At 48.5% G+C, this 20,292-nt stretch overlaps 1 protein-coding gene across 1 annotated transcript; it reads left to right on the forward strand.

The window, feature by feature from the left end:
- The first annotated feature begins 14,743 nt into the window (after positions 1-14,743).
- Positions 14,744-15,055, forward strand: LOC144481941 (protein reprimo-like). The gene has a single exon (XM_078201111.1). It carries the CDS (start codon positions 14,744-14,746, stop codon positions 15,053-15,055), a length of 312 nt encoding a protein of 103 aa, XP_078057237.1.
- The last annotated feature ends 5,237 nt before the right edge of the window (positions 15,056-20,292 follow it).

Here is a 20,292-nt window from a genome sequence, read left to right on the forward strand (position 1 = left end):
TTCTGCGGCAAAGAGTTCCACAGATTCACCACTCTCTGGCTGAAGAAATTCCTCCTCATCTCTGTTTTAAAGGATCGTCCCTTTAGCCTGAGGTTGTGCCCTCTGGTTCTAGTTTTTCCTACTAATTGTAGGAATTGGCCATGCTAAATTGCCCCTTAGTGCCCAAAGGTGTGTTGGTTAGGTGGATTGACCATGCTAAATTGTCCCTTAGTGTCCAAAGATGTGTAGGTTAGGTGGATTGGCCATGCTAAATTGCCCCTTAGTGTCCAAAGATGTGCAGGTTAGGTGGATCGACCATGCTAAATTGCCCCTTAGCGTCCAAAGATGTGCAGGTTAGGTGGATTGGCCATGCTAAATTGCCCCTGAGTGTCTAAAGATGTGTAGGTTAGGAGGATTGGCCATGCTAAATTGCCCCTTAGTGTCCAAGGATGTGTAGGTTAGGAGGATTGGCCGTGCTAAATTGCCCCTTACTGTCCAAAGATGTGCAGGTTAGGGGGATTGACCATACTAAATTGCCCCTTAGTGTCCAAAGATGTGCAGGTTAGGTGGATTGGCCATGCTAAATTGCCCCTTAGTGCCCAAAAGTGTGTAGGTTAGGGGGATTGGCCATGCGAAATTGATCCTCGTGTCAGGGGGATTAGTCGGGTAAATGAGGGCTACAGGAATAGGGTTTGGGTGGGATTGTAGCCAGCACAGACCCGATGGGCCGAATGACCTCTTTCTGCACTGTAGGGATTCTATGATATGAAAGAGCCATTAGAATCCTTTCAGATTTCTACTGTGTGTCAATAAACTTTCCCTTTCTCTTTGACAAGTTTGGTTTCATAAGAAACTCTAAACTGCTGTTTATTGAAGAACCCGGGGCACTGAGTGGTCATTCTGAGATTGCGAGGTAAAGAACATCTTGGGCTCTGTAACTATCTGGAGAAATGTGGACCATGGAGTCATGGAACTAGAGACAGACAGTTTACTCCACCCATCTCAGTCATAACAAAATCCAACCCTGCCAATTACCGCCCCATCAGACTACCCTCAATCATCAGTAAGGTGATGGACGAGGTCGTCAACAGCGCTATTAAGCTGCACTTGCTCAGCAATAACCTGCTCACTGACGCTCAGTTTGGGTTATGCAAAGGTCACTCAGCTCCTGACATCATTCCAGCCTTGGTTCAAACATGGGCAAAAGAGCTGAACTCCAGAGGTACGATGAGAGTGACAGCCCTTGACATCAAGGCAGCATTTGACTGAGTGTGGCATCAAGGAGCCCTGGCAAAACTGGGGTCAATGGGAATCGGAGCAGCACGGTGGCACAGTGGTTGGCACTGCTGCCTCACAGCGCCAGGGACCCGGGTTCGATTCCCAGCTTGGGTCACTGTCTGTGCCAAGTTTGCACATTCTCCCCGTGTCTGCATGGGTTTCCTCCCACAGTCCAAAGATGTGCGGGTTAGATTGATTGGCCGTGCTAAATCGACCCTTAGTGTCAGGGGGACTAGCAGGGTAAATGTGTGGGGTTACGGGGATAGGGGCTGGTTGGGATTGTGGTCAGTGCCAACTCGGATGGGCCGAATGGCCTCCTTCTGCACTGTAGGGATTCTATGATTCTATGACCTTCCTTCCATCATAAGGTCAAAAGTGGGGATGTTCGCTGATGATTACACAATGTTCAGCACCATTCGCGACTCCTCAGATACTGAAGCAGTCCATGTCCAAATACAGCAAGACCTGGACAATATCCAGGCTTGGGCTGACAAGTGGCAAGTAACATTCACACCACACAAGTGCCAGACAATGACCATCTCCAACAAACTCAAAGCCAGGGAAAGGCGACAGGGGAAGATCGTTGCTCCAGGTTACGAAGCAGCAGCAACATAAGTTGCACTCACTACTGACAGAACGCTGCCATCAAGCCAAAACGATATTTTGCCGATCACACAAATTAGTAATGTTGTATATGTGTTTCAGTGTCAGTGTGATGCAGGTAGCTATATGTCCCAACGGCCACCGAATCATAAAAAGTCTGAGGTCACGCACCAACCGACTCAAGAACAGCTTCTTCCCTGCTGCCGTCAGACTTTTGAATGGACCGACCTTGCATTAAGCTGACCTTTCTCTACACCCTAGCTATGACTGTAACATTACATTCTGCACTCTCTCCTTTCCTTCTCTATGAACGGTATGCTTTGTCTGTATAGTGCGCAAGAAACAATACTTTTCACTGTATCCCAATAATAAATCAAATTAAATATTAAGTTGATCTTTCTCTACACCCTAGCTATGATTGTAACACTACATTCTGCACCCTCTCCTTTCCTTCTCCCCTACGTACTTTATGAACAGTATGCTTTATCTGTATAGTGCACAAGAAACAATACTTTTCATTGTATCCTGATACATGTGACAATAATAAATCAAATCAAATATTAAGCTGACCTTTCTCTACACCCTAGCTATGACTGTAACACTACATTCTGCACTCTCTCCTTTCCTTCTCCCCTTGTACTCTATGAATGGTATGTTTTGTCTGTATAGCGCGCAAGAAACAATACTTTTCACTGTATCCCAATACATGTGACAATAATAAATCAAATCAAATATTAAGTTGATCTTTCTCGACACCCTATCTGTAACTGTAACACTACATTCTGCACCCTCTCCTTTCCTTCTCCCCAATGTACTCTATGAACGGTATGCTTTGTCTGTATAGTGCACAAGAAACAATATTTTCATTGTATCCTGATACGTGTGACAATAATAAATCAAATCAAATCAAAAGTCCCTTCCACTGTTTGTAATGGGCAAGGTATAAACTGTACCAAACCACCTCATGCTTGCAAAATTCAAAACACAGTGTTCAACATTGGATGTGATTCTCAGATTGGACGACACTTGCTAAATAATCCTGAGAATTATGTTGACGACCAGTTTAAAATGATCAGTTGGGCTCTCAGTGGGACTCACTTACCTGTGCTGGAAGCCACATATATTCACACATATAGTTCCTGGTCCTTTGCAAACTGAAGGAACATGTCCACACATTGCACCTTTCTTCTGGACAAAAGCACGGGGTGCAGCTATTTACAGGTTATTTCCCCAGTGATAATGCCTTGATCAATCAAAGTTTATGTGGTTTGAATTCAAAACAAAATTGCGACAGTTATCAGTTAACTGTTCTCTGCTGCGTTCCTTGGCAACCAATCAGAGTCCGCTTGCCAACCAATCAGCACCCTCTTCTCACACAGTCAAAATTGTTGTTCCCTTTACCGGTGGTTTATCTTGCACAGCAGTCCTGATGAGTGCGAGACGAAAAACTTCAACAGCATGTCTCTTTTCTTCAGCAATGTTACGGGGCTGCCGCGATGTTTTTCTTGCTGTAGTGAAAACTATCGTTCGCCTTGATTAGCCAGACAAAGTCGCGGAGCGGTTTCAAGATAAATTTATTGAAAAGACTATAGATATCGGACTCTGAATGAAGTCATCCAGATGGCATAGTGGTTAGCACTGCTGCCTCACAGCGCCAGGGACCCGGGTTCAATTCCTGGCTCGGGTCACTGTCTGTGTGGAGTTTGCACGTTCTCCCCGTGTCTGCGTGGGTCCCCTCCGGGTGCTCCGGTTTCCTTCCACAGTCCAAAGATGTGTAGGTTAGGTGGATTGGCCATGCTAAATTGCTCCTGAGAGTCAGGGGGTCTAACAGGGTAAATACATGGGGCTACGGGGATAGGGCCGAGGTGGGATTGTGGCCGGCGCAGGCTCGATGGGCCGAATGGCCTCCTTCTGCACAGTAGGGAATCTATAGGCGGAATTTTACCGGAACGTCTGCCCGAGGTTTCGTAAGATCCCGCCCGAGGCCAGCGGAGAATGCTGTTCTCCGAGCCCCGTCCACCCCCAAAATCGGAGCAGGCGTGCTGGTAAAATTCTGGCCTATGATTCTATGACTCATTCAGAGTGAAAAATTCAGAAATACATAAGCAATTATAGTTCAAATTCGATTACAAGTAATTCGCATATACCAATAAAGGTCTGGGAGTTATCTCTATCCACTCATGTTCAGTGATTAAAGTTACTTCATCTATAAAGTACAGTTTTTAACACCAATCACAATCGCCTTACGCATGCTTAATTATAATATCCAATCGGTGTGCAGTTTTTAATTGCATCAATTGTTTCCAACTATCTCTAACCATCCTAATTGTGGCTGGATATTAGAACATGGATCACTCCCTTGTCCAATGTATGGTTTAAATCATAGAATAGAATAGAATCCCGACAGTGCAGAAGGAGGCCATTTGGCCCATTGAGTCTGCACTGACCACAATCCCACCCAGGCCCTATTCCCGTAACCCCACATATTTACCCTGATAATCCCCTGACACTAAGGGGCAATTTAGCATGGCCAATCCACCTAACCTGCACATCTTTGGGCACTAAGGGGCAATTTAGCATGGCCAATCCACCTAACCTGCACATCTTTGGATACTAAGGGGCAATTTAGCATGGCCAATCCACCTAACCTGCACATCTTTGAACACTAAGGGGCAATTTAGCATGGCCAATCCACCTAACCTGCACATCTTTGGACACTAAGGGGCAATTTAGCATGGCCAATCCACCTAACCTGCACATCTTTGGACACTAAGGGGCAATTTAGCATGGCCAATCCACCTAACCTGCACATCTTTGGGCACTAAGGGGCAATTTAGCATGGCCAATCCACCTAACCTGCACATCTTTGGACACTAAGGGGCAATTTAGCATGGCCAATCCACCTAACCTGCACATCTTTGGACACTAAGGGGCAATTTAGCATGGCCAATCCACCTAACCTGCACATCTTTGGACACTAAGGGGCAATTTAGCATGGCCAATCCACCTAACCTGCACATCTTTGGACACTAAGGGGCAATTTAGCATGGCCAATCCACCTAACCTGCACATAAGAACAAAGAATAAAGAACAAAGAAAATTACAGCACAGGAACAGGCCCTTCGGCCCTCCAAGCCTGCACCGACCATGCTGCCCGACTGAACTAAAACCCCCTACCCTTCCGGGGACCATATCCCTCTATTCCCATCCTATTCATGTATTTGTCAAGACACCCCTTAAAAGTCACTATTGTATCCGCTTCCACTACCTCCCCCGGCAACGCGTTCCAGGCACCCACCATCCTCTGTGTAAAAAATTTGCCTCGTACATCTCCTTTAAATCTTGTCCCTCGCACCTTAAACCTGTGCCCCCTAGTAATTGACTCTTCAACCCTGAGAAAAAGCTTCTGATTATCCACTCTGTCCATGCCCCTCATAATCTTGTAGACTTCTATCAGGTTGCCCCTCAACCTCCGTCGTTCCAGTGAGAACAAACCAAGTTTCTCCAACCTCTCCTCACAGCTAATGCCCTCCATGCCAGGCAACATCCTGGTAAATCTTTTCTGTACCCCCTCCAAAGCCTCCACATCCTTCTGGTAGTGTGGCGACCAGAACTGAACACTATATTCCAAGTGCAGCTTAACTAAGGTTCTATAAAGCTGCAACATGACTTGCCAATTTGTAAACTCAATACCCCGGCCAATGAAGGCAAGCATGCCGTATGCCTTCTTGACTACCTTTTCCACCTGCATTGCCACTTTCAGTGACCTGTGTACCTGTACACCTAGATCCCTCTGCCTATCCATACTCTTAAGGGTTCTGCCATTTACTGTAAATTTCCTATCTTTATTGGACCTTCCAAAATGCATTACCTCACATTTGTCCGGATTAAACTCCATCTGCCATCTCTCCACCCAAGTCTCCAACTGATCTATATCCTGCTGTATCCTCTGATGGTCCTCATCGCTATCCGCAAATCCCCCAACCCTTGTGTCATCCACAAACTTACTAATCAAACCAGTTACATTTTCTTCCAAATCATTTATATATATTACAAACAGCAAAGGTCCCAGCACTGATCCCTGAGGAACGCCACTTGTCACAGCCCTCCATTCAGAAACGCACCCTTCCACTGCTACCCTCTGTCTTCTATGACTGAGCCAGTTTTGTATCCACCTTGCCAGCTCACCTCTGATCCCGTGCGACTTCACCTTCTGCACCAGTCTGCCATGAGGGACCTTGTCAAAGGCCTTACTGAAGTCCATGTAGACAACATTCACTGCCCTACCCTCATCAATCATCTTCGTCGCTTCCTCGAAAAACTCAATCAAGTTAGTGAGACATGACCTCCCCTTCACAAAACCATGTTGCCTCTCACTAATACATCCATTTATTTCCAAGTGGAAATAAATCCTGTCTCGAAGAATCCTCTCCAATAATTTCCCTACCAGTGATGTAAGGCTCACCGGCCTGTAATTACCTGGATTATTCTTGCGACCCTTCTTAAACAAAGGAACAACATTGGCTGTTCTCCAATCCTCTGGGACCTCCCCTGTAGCCAGTGAGGATACAAAGATTTCTCTCAAGGCTCCAGCAATTTCCTCCCTTGCCTCTCTCAGTATTCTGGGGTATATCCCATCAGGCCCTGGGGACTTGTCTACCTTAATATTTCTCAAGAACCCCAATACCTCCTCCTTTTTGATCTCAACACGACTCAAACTATCTGCACACCCTTTCCCAGTCTCAAGTCCTTTGGACTGTGGGAGGAAACCGGAGCACCCGGAGGAAACCCACGCAGACATGGGGAGAACGTGCAGACTCCACACAGACAGTGACCCGAGCCGGGAATTGAACCTGGGTCCCTGGCGCTGTGAGGCAGCAGCGCTAACCACTGTGTTACCGTGCCACCCCTTAAATGTCTTTCCCAGCATAGTATCTTTCTCTCTTCCTAATCTGGAGGTCAGGAGTCTGGAATTAGCTGCTTACTATCCTGCAGTTAATCATTGCGTCGGCTTTTGTGATTTCTCTCTGTTAACCCTTTCACTGGACGCAATGATTCATACATTTATTATCATTAATGATTCATATGGATGCTAATCCCCCTCAAACAACATGAGAGCTCAAAACATGAATGCGTTGTCAATCTCTAACATCGTCAGAGGTCAGTTAGAGCTGTCCTATTGCAAACGCTTGTGAGTTTATCCTAATCTTCAGTTGGCAATGCCAGTCATATATAAAGTCAGAGATATACAGCACGGAAACAGGCCCTTCGGCCCAACTCGTCCATGCCGACCACGTTTCCCAATCTGAACTAGTTTTCCTGTGTTTGGCCCATATCCCTTTCCCATCCATGTACATGTCCAAATGTCCTTTAAATGTTGTCATTGTCCCCGCCTCTCCCACCCCCTCTGGCAGCTCATTCCATACACACACCATCCTCTGTGTGAAAAAGTTGCCCCTCAGGTCCCCTTTCCCCTCTCACCTTCGACCTCTGCCCTCTAGTTTTGGACTCCCCTACCCTGGGGAAAAGACCGTGACTTATTCACCTTATCGATGCCCCTCATGATTTTATAAACCTCTATAAGGTCACCCCTCATCCTCCCACGCTCCAGGGAAAAAAGTCCCAGCCTATCCAACCTCTCCTTATAATTCAAACCTTCCAGTCCCGCTAACATCCTTGCAAATATTTTTTGTCTGTTAAGTTTCTCATTCTCATTCTCCCGCCCTTTTCCCCGTAACCTTTGATCCCCTTACCAATCAAGAACCTATCTATCTCTGTCTTAAATACACTCAGTGACCCGGCCTCCCTTTTTTGCACCCTTTCCAGTTTAATAACATCCTTCCTATAGCAGGGAGACCAGAATTGTACGCAGTACTCCAAATGTGGCCTTACCAATGTCTTGTAACATAACATCCCAACTCCTGTACTCAATGCTCTGACTGATGAAGGCATGTGTGCCAGACGCCTTCTTCACCACCCTGTCTAACAGTGGTCAGCACTGCTGCCTCACAGCGCTGGGGACCTGGGTTCGATTCTGGCCTTAGATCATTGTGTAGAGTCTGCACGTTCTCCCCGTGTCTGCGTGGGTTTCCTCCGGGTGCTCCGGTTTCCTCCCACAGTCCGAAAGGTGTGCTGGTTAGGTGGATTGGCCATGCTAAATTCTCCCTAAATGTACCTGAACAGGGGTGTGGCGACTAGGGGATTTTCACAGTAACTTCATTGCAGTGTTAATGTAAGTCCACTTGTCAGACTAATAAATGAACTTTAAACTTAACTGTGGCTAATCCTCTAAGGAATTCACCCCAACAGCACCACAAGAGGCTTCATAGAAATCATAGAAATCATAGAAACCCTACAGTGCAGAAGGAGGCCATTTGGCCCATCGAGTCTGCACCGACCACAATCCCACCCAGGCCCTATCCCCAGGCTTTGGTGCCTACCGTACATTTCTCAATGACCCTAACTCTAAGATCAATGACCCTAACTCTAAGAAACAGAGGTAAGAAGTCCCATGCAACCAAAGCAATACCACTGATGTGGCTAAGAAGGAAATCTAGGCCACATTCTTATTAGGTCTTGTGAAAGGGACCTGCAGCCACCTGGAATTCCTGTAGATGGCGATGTTAGCTAACTAAACAGACTTCTCCTTTGAACGTGTTCTCCAGAGAAAGCCATTTGTCGGAAGACAAGTTAATGAGGTCAGTGAGTAACTTACACTTTATCGTGCCCTCGGCCTCCTACACTGTTCCACTGGAGCTTAGCCTAAGCTTGGCGGGACATTATCAGAATGACCATTTCAGCAGCTCATGCAGGTTTAAGTAGAACTCGTGATGTGGAGATGCCGGCATTGGACTGGGGTAAACACAGTAAGGTTAACACACCAGGTTAAAGTCCAACAGGGTTATTTGGTAGCAAAAACCACTAGCTTTCGGAACAGGCTGTTCCTTCGTCAGGTGGGTGGGAGTTCTGATCACAAACAGGGCACAAAGACACAAACTCAATTTACATGAATAATGATTGGAATGTGAGTCTTTACAGCTAATCAAGTCTTAAAGGTACAGACAATGTGAGTGGAATCTTGCCTTCAAACAACCGCACAACCTCAAACAGACCATTGTCTGGAGCAAACTACCCAGCCTTCAGAAGAACAGTGACCACGACCCCACACAACCCTGCCACAGCAACCTCTGCAAGACGTGCCAGATCATCGACACGGGTGCCATCATCTCACGTGAGAACACCATCCACCAGGTACATGGTACATACTCTTGCAACTCGGCCAACGTTGTCTCCCTCATACGCTGCAGGAAAGGATGTCCCGAGGCATGGTACATTGGAGAGACCATGCAGACGCTACGACAACAATGAATGAACACCGCTCGACAATCACCAGGCAAGACTGTTCTCTTCCTGTTGGGGAGCACTTCAGCGGTCACGGGCATTCAGTCTCTGATATTCGGGTAAGCGTTCTCCAAGGCGGCCTTCACGACACACGACAGCGCAGAGTCACTGAGCAGAAACTGATAGCCAAGTTCCGCACACACGAGGACGGCCTCAACCGGGATCTTGGGTTTATGTCACACTATCTGTAACCCCCACGACTTGCCTGGGTTTGCAACATCTCACTAACTGTCCTGTCTGGAGACAATACACATCTCTTTAACCTGTGCTTAACCCTCTCTCCACTCACATTGTCTGTACCTGGAAAGACTTTATTACCTGTAAAGACTCGCATTCCAACCATTATTCATATAAATTGAGTTTGTGTCTTTGTGCCCTGTTTGTGATCAGAACTCCCACCCACCTGACGAAGGAACAGCCTGTTCCGAAAGCTAGTGGCTTTTGCTACCAAATAAACCTGTTGAATTTTAACCTGGTGTTGTTAGACTTCTTATTAAGTAGAACTCCCCAAATAAACGCTGGCACTCTAACACTCTAACCATCGTCCCTTGACATTCAATGGTGTAACCATCACTGAATCCCCCACTGTCAACATCCTGGGGGTGACCATTGACCAGAATCTCAACTGGACCCAGTCACATAAACACAGTGGCTACAAGAGCAGGTCAGAGGCTGGGAATCCTGTGGCGAGTAACTCACCTCCTGACTCCCCAAAGCCTGTCCACCATCTACAAGGTACAAGTCAGGAGTGTGATGGAATACTCCCCACTTGCCTGGATGGTGCGGCTCCAACAACACTCAAGAAGCTCGACACCATCCAGGACAAAGCAGCCCCGCTTGATTGGCCCCCCATCCACAAACATTCACTCCCTCCACCACCGACGCTCAGTAGCAGCAGTGTGTACCATCTACAAGATGCACTGCAGCAACTCACCAAGGCTCCTCAGGCAGCACCTTCCAAACCCACCACCACTTCCATCTAGAAGGACAAGGGCAGCAGATACATGGGAACACCACCACCTGCAAGTTCCCTCCAAGTCACTCACCATCCTGACTTGGAAATATATCGCCGTTCCTTCACTGTCGCTGGGTCAAAATCCTGGATTTCCCTCCCTAACAGCACTGTGGGTGTACCTACACCACATGGACTGACTGATGTCCAATAACAATCCTGGAACTCCCTCCCTAACAGCACTGTGGGTGTACCTACACCACATGGACTGACTGATGTCCAATAACAATCCTGGAACTCCCTCCCTAACAGCACTGTGGGTGTACCTACACCACATGGACTGACTGATGTCCAATCCTGGAACTCCCTCCCTAACAGCACTGTGGGTGTACCTACACCACATGGACTGACTGATGTCCAATCCGCCACGGCAGATGGTGGAATTTGAATTCAATAAAAAAAATCTGGAATTAAGAATCTACTGATGACCATTGTAGGAAAAACCCATCTGGTTCCTTGAGGGAAGGAAATCTGCCGTCCTTACCCGGTCTGGCCTACATGTGACTCCAGAGCCACAGCAATGTGGTTGACTCTCAACTGTCCTCGGGCAACTAAGGATGGGCAATAAATGCTGGCCCAGCCAGTGATGCCCATGTCCCACGAATTACTAAAATAAAGGTTGTACACTGCCCTCCTGACTAGGGCACCACGTTGCCCCAGAACTCTGCTCAGCCGCATGAGTGCTGATGCGTTTAGATGGTCAGCTAATGAGATGATGAGCGGGGTTTTCCAGCTGCGCTCGCCCCAAAACTGGAAAATCCCGCCTGAGGTCAACGGACCTTTGCATGGAGCATCCCCCCTGCCCACTACGATTCCCGTGGCGGGCAGGGCGGGGCAATTCCCCCCTATAAGTCGAGCAGTAAGTGGAGAAGGCTAGAATACAAAAGCAGGAATGTACTGCTGAGACTGTATAAGGTCAGACCCCATTTGGAGCGGCTTTGGGCCCCGTATCTGAGGAAGAATGTGCTGGCCTTGGATTTGATTTGGTTAATTATTGTCACATGTATTGGGATACAGTGAAAAGTATTGTTTCTTGCGCGCTATACAGACAAAGCATACTGTTCATAGAGTACATAGGGGAGAAGGAAAGGAGAGGGTGCAGAATGTAGTGTTACAGTCATAGCTAGGGTGTAGGGAAAGACCAACTTAATATTAGATTTATTATTGTCACATGTATTGGGATACAATGAAAAGTATTGTTTCTTGCGCGCTATACAGACAAAGCATACCGTTCATAGAGTACATAGGGGAGAAGGAAAGGAGAGGTAAGAATATAGTGTTACAGTTACAGATAGGGTGTAGAGAAAGATCAGCTGAACATTGGATTTATTGTTGTCACATGTATTGGGATACAGTGAAAAATATTGTTTCTTGCGTGCTATATAGACAAAGCATACCGTTCATAGAGAAGGAAAGGAGAGAGTGCAGAATGTAGTGTTACAGTCACAGCTAGGGTGTAGAGAAAGATCAGCTTAATGAGAAAGGGAGTAAAAGATAGAATTAGAAGGTATGCTGGGCACAGCTTGCAAGGAGTCACCTTGCTCCAGCGTGGAGAGGGTCCAGAGGAGATTCACAAGAACGATCCCGGGAATGAAAGGTTTGATGTATAAGGAGCGTCTGAGGACTCTGGGTCTGTACTCGATGGAGTTTAGAAGGATGAGGGGGATCTCATTGAAACTTACAGAATACTGAAAGGCCTGGATAGAGTGGACGTGGGGAAGATGTTCCCATTAGTGGGAGAGACTCGGATCCAAGGGCACAGCCTCAGAGTAAAGGGACGACCCTTTAGAACCGAGATGAGGAGGAATTTCTTCAGCCAGAGGGTGGTGAGTCTGTGGAATTCATTGTCACAGAGGAGGCCGGGTCATTGAGGGATGGAAACGCAGCCTGGGAGGTGGTGGCAGCATGCGTTAGTGCCAGGGCACAGGCCAGGAGAACCGGGGAACAGTGCCGCAAGAAACTGAATGACCCAATCCGGGCAGCAGGGGTGAGTGTTTAACCTCATCCAGCATCTCCCCACTAAATGATCCCCCCACCCCCAACACCCTGCATGCTTTCAGCTCCTGACCCCCCCAAGCGCCACCCTCCTCCCCCCCAAGAGTATCACAGCGTTTGCCCGCTGGGCGCCACCCCCTGATACCCTGCAGGACTCGTGCCATCAGATCTTACGCAGTTCCTTCTGTCCCCACAGGAGAAGAATGCCCATAATCGCCAGGAGAGGGTGAAGACAGGGGGGAGTGAGCCTGAGATCCGGGTCCTCACCCCCTCTGAGGAGCGGGTACTGGAGCTTGCGGGAGATGAGGGCATGCCGACCATTAGTGGCAGCATGGTCGGGCTGGAGCATAGGAATGAGCACCTGACAATCCTCCATTTGTTGGAGAAATCTCAAGTAAGTTGCACGCAGCCCAGATTCCTCTCCCTCCCTTGCACTTAACCTTCTGCCCTGTGTTGCAGGAAGGGACCCCGCATGCCAGGGCCTTCTGGCATCGCGCCCCCCCCCCCCCACTCCCACCCATCCTGCCCCTGACAGCTCGGAAGACACCTCGGGGGAAGTGGATGATGGGACCTCCAAGACCGGTACCAGTTTGGTGTCAGCTTCCACCTTGCAACTCACCATCCTACAGACTCTCACATCGGTGGGTCCAGTTAGTGTTGAGGCTTCTGGGTCACTCTCTGGTGAGCACGACACATCTGCTGATGTCCATCGGGTGGAGGAGGGAATGTCCGAGGCCTCTGGCAGGCGGGGGCCTGTCGGAGGCGAGGAATCTAATAAATCCTCCACAGATGCTTTTTAAAGTTTATTCATAAAGTTTATTTTGTTAGTGTTCCATGTAGGCTTACATTAACACTGCAATGAAGTTACTGTGAAAATCCCCTAGTCGCCACGCTCCTGTTCGGGTACACTGAGGGAGAAGTTAGCATGGCCAATGCACCCTAACCAGCACGTCTTTAGACACTAAGGGGCAAGTTAGCATGGCCAATCCACCTAACCTACACATCTTTGGACACTAAGGGGCAATTTAGCATGGCCAATCCACCTAACCTGCACATCTTTGGACACTAAAGGGGCAATTTAGCATGACCAATCCACCTAACCTGCACATCTTTGGACACTAAAGGGGCAATTTAGCATGACCAATCAATCTAACCTACACATCTTTGGACACTAAGCGGCAATTTAGCATGGCCAATCCACCTAACCTGCACATCTTTGGACACTAAAGGGGCAATTTAGCATGACCAATCCACCTAACCTACACATCTTTGGACACTAAGCGGCAATTTAGCATGGCCAATCCACCTAACCTACACATCTTTGGACACTAAGCGGCAATTTAGCATGGCCAATCCACCTAACCTACACATCTTTGGACACTAAGCGGCAATTTAGCATGGCCAATCCACCTAACCTACACATCTTTGGACACTAAGCGGCAATTTAGCATGGCCAATCCACCTAACCTGCACATCTTTGGACACTAAGGGGCAATTTAGCATGGCCAATCTACCTAATCTGCACATTTTTGGACACGAAGGAGCAATTTAGCATGGCCAGTCCATCTAACCTGCACATCTTTAGACACTAAGCGGCAATTTAGCATGGCCAATCCACCTAACCTACACATCTTTGGACACTAAGGGGGCAATTTAGTATGGCCAATGCACCTCACCTCCACATCTTTGGACACTAAGCGGCAATTTAGCACGGCCAATCCACCAAACCTGCACGTCTTTCGGACTGTGGGAGGAAACCGGAGCACCCGGAGGAAACCCACACAGACACGGGGAGAACGTGCAGACTCCACACAGACAGTGGCCCAAGCTGGGACGCTAAGGGCCAATTTAGCATGGCCAATTCACCTCACCTGCGCATCTCTAACCTGTGGGAGGAAACCGGAGCACCCGGAGGAAACCCACATCTGCAGTAATTGGCTTCCACTCCTTATGTAACGTTAGCTTCCTAACCTGCTAAAACACAGACTCAAACACCCAAGCCCTAATTGATCTCAATGATGAACAGGCGGACGCAGCAGTTAAAACCCTGACTAATTCCACGCCGAGGTGAGTGAGTGGGTGATGTTCAGCAACATGTAGCTGGCCACATTTCTTTTCTAATTCATGGCTCAAAGCATGAAGTTGCACGACGGGGGTGGAAGAGACAAAAGGTCTCACGTGGACCTGTAAGACATTAATCCTCAGAGCTTGGTGCAGTCGGATCATATTAAGCACAGCAAGACAGCCAGCAACACGAGTCACTTCCTCGCCTGTGCTGTCAGTGGAGTTGTTTCTGCTGTACGGAACAAAAGATAAGGGGAAGGATTGATGCGTGAGTGAAGTGGGGCAGATGACGTGAAAGTGGTGCGGGGGGAGGCTGGAGAATTCTCCTTTTCGTTTGACAAGGTTTTCGGCTGGCTCCAGGGGTTCCCCAGCTGTGACCGTCCTCCGGCAGATGCGCACCGAGAGTTGACCATGAACACGACCTGGCTGAACGAGGCAGTGAATCGCTCCTCCCCGGGCAGGGCTGACGCTGCCCAGATGCTGTTACACTGTTGCAACCATACCTGGCTGCTCACCGAGACTGAGCTCCCGGACGAACGCAACCTGTACACCGTAAGGGTGGTCCAGATCGCTGTCCTCTGCGTCCTGTCACTCACCGTCATTTTTGGCATCTTCTTCCTGGGCTGTAACCTGCTGATCAAGTCGGAAAGCATGATCGACCTCTTGGTGAAGCAGAGAAGGCCATCCAAAGAGGTGGAGTCGATAACCATTAGCTCTTACTGAGGCTTGAAGTGAACTGGCGAGAGAGAGAGTGTGTGTGAGAGAGAGAAAGAAGAAAAGGAGAAAGTTTTCCTTATCACAAACTATTACAGGACAACTGGAAAAGTCAACAGGAAAAGCTGACTCGACACAGCTGACCCAGTAAAGTTTTATAGAGTGTACAGCTTGCCTCAGGACTGACAAACTAAGGGAGATGGAAGATGCACTCGAAAGGATTAGCTCGAAAAATCTGTTCCAGGAGTCGGAGAAATCTCGCCCTCCCTCCCGCCACGGATATCGGGACACGGATAAGGCCCGTTGACCTCAGGCGGGATTTTCCGTACTTGGGGTGAGCGGGAGTAGGGGGGGGTGGTCCCGGATTGTAAAACGGTTCTGGTTCAGCGTGTCTTTGTGCCGAATGTGACAAAAGCTTTCTTGCACTAATTGTTTTGCATTTTGGAGAGTTGTCTCTGTGATTTCCCCAAACGCTCCGATGGTTCGAATTCACTTTCTGACGCCCTCTGTGCCACAGTATATCACGGGCAAACCTTTCGCATGCTCACCCTTACCCTGCCCCACATGCAGAGGGAGACCATTTGGCCCCACGGGCCTGTGCTGGCTCATCAAAGCAGCCATCCATCAGACCATAAGATATAATGTAAAGTCAAGTTATTAGTCACAAGTAGGCTTACATTAACACTGCAATGAAGTTACTGTGAAGATATCGGAGTAGAATTAGGCCATTCAGCCCATCTGCTCCGCCATGGCTGATACGTTTCTCAACCCCATTCTCCCGCCTTTTACCCATAACCTTTGACCCCCCTTACCAATCAAGAACCGATCTATCTCTGTCTTAAAGACACTCAATGACCCGGCCTCCTCTGTGGTAATGAATTCCACAGATTCACCCACCCTCTGGCTGAAGAAATTCCTCCTCATCTCAGTTCTAAAGGGGCGGGCACGGTGGCACAGCGGTTAGCACTGCTGCCTCACAGCGCCAGGGACCCGGGTTCGACTCCCGGCTTGGGTCACTGTCTGTGTGGAGTCTGCATGTTCTCCCCGTGTCTGCATGGGTTTTCTCCCACAGTCCAAAGATGTGCGGGTTAGGTGGATTGGCTGTGCTAAATTGCCCCTTAGTGTCAGGGGGACTAACTAGGGTAAATGCATGGGGCTATGGGGATAGTACCTGGGTGGGATCGTGGTCGGTGCAGACTCGATGGGCCGAACGGCCTCCTTCTGCACTGTAGGGTTTCTATGATTCTATAAAGGGACGTCCCTTTACTCTGAGACTGTGCCCTCGGATCCCAGTCTCTCCGACTAATGGAAACACCTTCCCCACGTCCACTCTATCCAGGGCCTTTCAGTATTCTGTAAGTTTCAATGAGATCCCCCCATATCTTTCTAAACTCCATCGAGTACAGACCCAGAGTCCTCAGATGCTCCTCATACGTCAAGCCTTTCATTTCCGGGATCGTTCTCGTGAACCTCCTCTGGACCCTTTCCAAGGCCAGCTCATCCTTCCTTAGACACGGGGCCCAAAACTGCTCACAATACTCCAAATGGGGTCTGACCAGAGCCTTATACAGCCCTAGAAGTACATCCCTGCTGAGTCAGTCCCACTCAAATGCTCTTTCCCGGAGGCCAACTTCGCACGTGTCCCACTGACCATTGCTGTTGAACTTTCATCGAATCCCTACAGTGCAGAAGGAGGCCATTCGGCCCATCAAGTCTGCACTGACCACAATCCCACCTCGGCCCTATTCCCGTAAAATCCCTAGTACTTACCCTGCTAATCCCTCCGACACTAGCATGGCCAATCAACCTACCGTGCACATCTTTGGAAAGTGGTAGGAAACCGGAGCACCCGGAGGAAACCCACGCAGACACGGGGAGAACGTGCAGACTCCACACAGACAGTGACCCGAGGCCAGAATCAAACCTGGGTCCCTGGTGCTGTGAGGCAACAGTGCTAACTACTTGGCCACCGTGCAGCCCCACCTCTTGAAACCTCTTCCACCACCCTTTAAAAGCAGTGCATTCGAGATCCCTCACCCGCAATGTCTGTAAAATCCCAGGGGAAGCTGTCCGTCCGTCAAAAGCCCCCAGAGTCAAGAGCTGGGCCAGTTACATATCGAGTGACGTTCGTCCAGACATCCCTAACAGATGGTATGGTGCAATTTGGATGCCACTGTCAGCTTGGATGCGTTGCACACAACCCCTTTGTAAAAAAGTTCAGCATTCCCCTCATAATTCCACCAGGAATAGACAAACCTTCCCTCACGGAAAAATACTTCTGCAGTGCTGGAAAAACGATGGCCGCATCAAAGCCACCGTTGCTGACATTTCTAATCAGCTGCTCAACATCTCGCCCTGTTCACTGTTCATTTGTGTCAAATCGGTTAAATGTTCCACGAATAGTCATCGCGGGGGGCTTTAACTCTTGTCAGTCGAAAGATTTTTTTGAAAAAAGACATCTGGTCAAAAGCTTTTCAGCAGGACAAATCAGAACTCAGGCAAAATGGCCGCCATTTTACCGCCCCGCCCGCCACGGGAATGGGAGCGGGCGAGGGACGGATAATGGAAAGGTCCGTTGACCTCGGGCGGGATTTTACGGTTTCGGGATGAGCAAGGCTGGAAAGTCCCGCCCACTATCTTTTCTCAGCAACACTCAAGTTCTATACAACCAATCGAATATTCCTCAAGTGACGATTATTGTATCCCGTTACCAAATACAAATGGATCGCAAATGTTCTTTTATAATGCATCAGGACCTTTCCTGGGCATTTTTAAGTCAACTTTCCCTCCTTGTATGTTGCATGAATTAATTGACAATAAATTCATCTGTTTTTTTTCGAATTACTGGAGTTATTTGACACACCGGCACACAAATCCTTTCAGCAAAATGGGTGGCACGGTGGCACAGTGGTTAGCACTGCTGCCTCACAGCGCCAGGAACCCGGGTTCAATTCCGGCCTCGGGTCACTGTCTCTATGGAGTTTGCACGTTCTCCCTGTGCCTGCATGGGTTTCCTCCGGGTGCTCCAGTTTCCTCCCAAAGTCCAAAGATGTGTAGGTTAGGTGGATTGGCCATGTTAAATTGCACCTTAGTGTCCAACGATGTGCAGGTTAGCTGGATTGGCCATGTTAAATTGCACCTTAGTGTCCAAAGATGTGTAGATTAGGGCGGTTGGCCATGATAAATTGTCCCTTGGTGTCCAAAGATGTGTAGGTTAGGTGGATTGGCCATGCTAAATTGTCCCTTAGTGTCCAAAGATGTGCAGATTAGGTGGATTGGCCATGCTAAATTGTCCCTTAGTGTCCACAGATGTGCAGGTTAGGTGGATTGGCCATGCTAAATTGTCCCTTAGTGTCCAAAGATGTGCAGATTAGGTGGATTGGCCATGCTAAATTGTCCCTTAGTGTCCACAGATGTGCAGGTTAGGTGGATTGGCCATGCTAAATTGTCCCTTAGTGTCCAAAGGTGTGCAGGTTAGGTGGATTGGCCATGCTAAGTTCATAGAATCCCGACAGAAGGAGGCCATTTGGCCCATCAAACCTGCTCTGACAACAATCCCACCCAGGCCCTATCCCCATAACCCCACATATTTACCCTGTTCATCTCCCTGACACTCAGACCAATTTAGCATGGCCAATCAACCTAATTGCCCCATAGTGTCAGGGGGATTAGCAGGGTAAATACGTGGGGTTACGGGGATAGGGTCTGGGTGGGATTGCTGTCAGGACAGGCTCGATGGGCCGACTGGCCTCCTTCTGCACTGTCGGGATTCTATGATAGTGGACTGGAACCATTTCTGCTTTCTATTATTTATTCACAAGGGGTGTGTGTCACTGGCAAAGCAGCCTTTATTGGCCATCCCTAATGAGACAACTGAATGGCTTGCCAAGCCATCTTGGCAGACGGACTCGACCACATTATGATGGGTTTGGAGTCGCATGTGGGCGAGACCAGCCAACAAGGGCAGATTTCCTTCCCGAAAGGACATCAGTAGACCAGATGGGGTTCTCCAAAAAAAACAGCCGCCACATATCCACAATTACCAACACCAAGTTCTCATTCTTCACCAATAACACGTGACAGAGCAAGGCACCACATGCCCACTGTGAAGGTCTTTGGGCATTAATGGCACATATATTTTAAGGCATTCAAGCTGGCATTGCCCCAAGCATAAAAACATATCAAAATCTGTCCCGTAAGAAATGGTAAAAATATGTCATTTTGCATCATAAGTGGGCACTCACAAAGGGGAACAGATTTCTTTTGTGTAAAAAAATCTTGCTCCACTTAATACAGCAAGGAAATCTTTCACCCTCGCAGCAATTCACCAAAGATCCTTAGGCAGCACCTTCCAAATCCACGACCTCTACCATCTAGAAGGACAAGGGCAGCAGATACCTGGGAACACCACCACCTGCAAGTTCCCCTCCGAGTCACTCACCATCCTGACTTGGAAATATATTGCTGTTCCTTCACTGTCGCTGGGTCAAAATCCTGGAACTCCCTCCCTAACAGCACTGTGGGTGTACCTACAACACACGGACTGACTGATGTCCAGTAACAATCCTGGAACTCCCTCCCTAACAGCACTGTGGGTGTACCTACACCACATGGACTGACTGATGTCCAATAACAATCCTGGAACTCCCTCCCTAACAGCACTGTGGGTGTACCTACACCACATGGACTGACTGATGTCCAATAACAATCCTGGAACTCCCTCCCTAACAGCACTGTGAGTGTACCTACACCACATGGACTGACTGATGTCCAATAACAATCCTGGAACTCCCTCCCTAACAGCACTGTGCGTGTACCTACACCACATGGACTGACTGATGTTCAATAACAATCCTGGAACTCCCTCCCTAACAGCACTGTGAGTGTACCTACACCACATGGACTGACTGATGTCCAATAACAATCCTGGAACTCCCTCCCTAACAGCACTGTGAGTGTACCTACACCACATGGACTGACTGATGTCCAATAACAATCCTGGGACTCCCTCGCTAACACCACTGTGGGTGTACCTACACCACATGGACTGACTGATGTCCAATAACAATCCTGGAACTCCCTCCCTAACAGCACTGTGAGTGTACCTACCACAGGGACTGCGGCGATTCAAGAAGGCATCTCGCCACCACCTTCTCAAGGGGCAACTAGGGATGGGCAATAAATGCTGGCCAGCCAGTGACGCCCACGTCCCACGAATGAATAAAAAAAGGTAGCTCCTATTCTTT

This window comes from Mustelus asterias, chromosome X (assembly GCF_964213995.1).
Source record: "Mustelus asterias chromosome X, sMusAst1.hap1.1, whole genome shotgun sequence".
Lineage (NCBI taxonomy): Eukaryota > Metazoa > Chordata > Chondrichthyes > Carcharhiniformes > Triakidae > Mustelus > Mustelus asterias.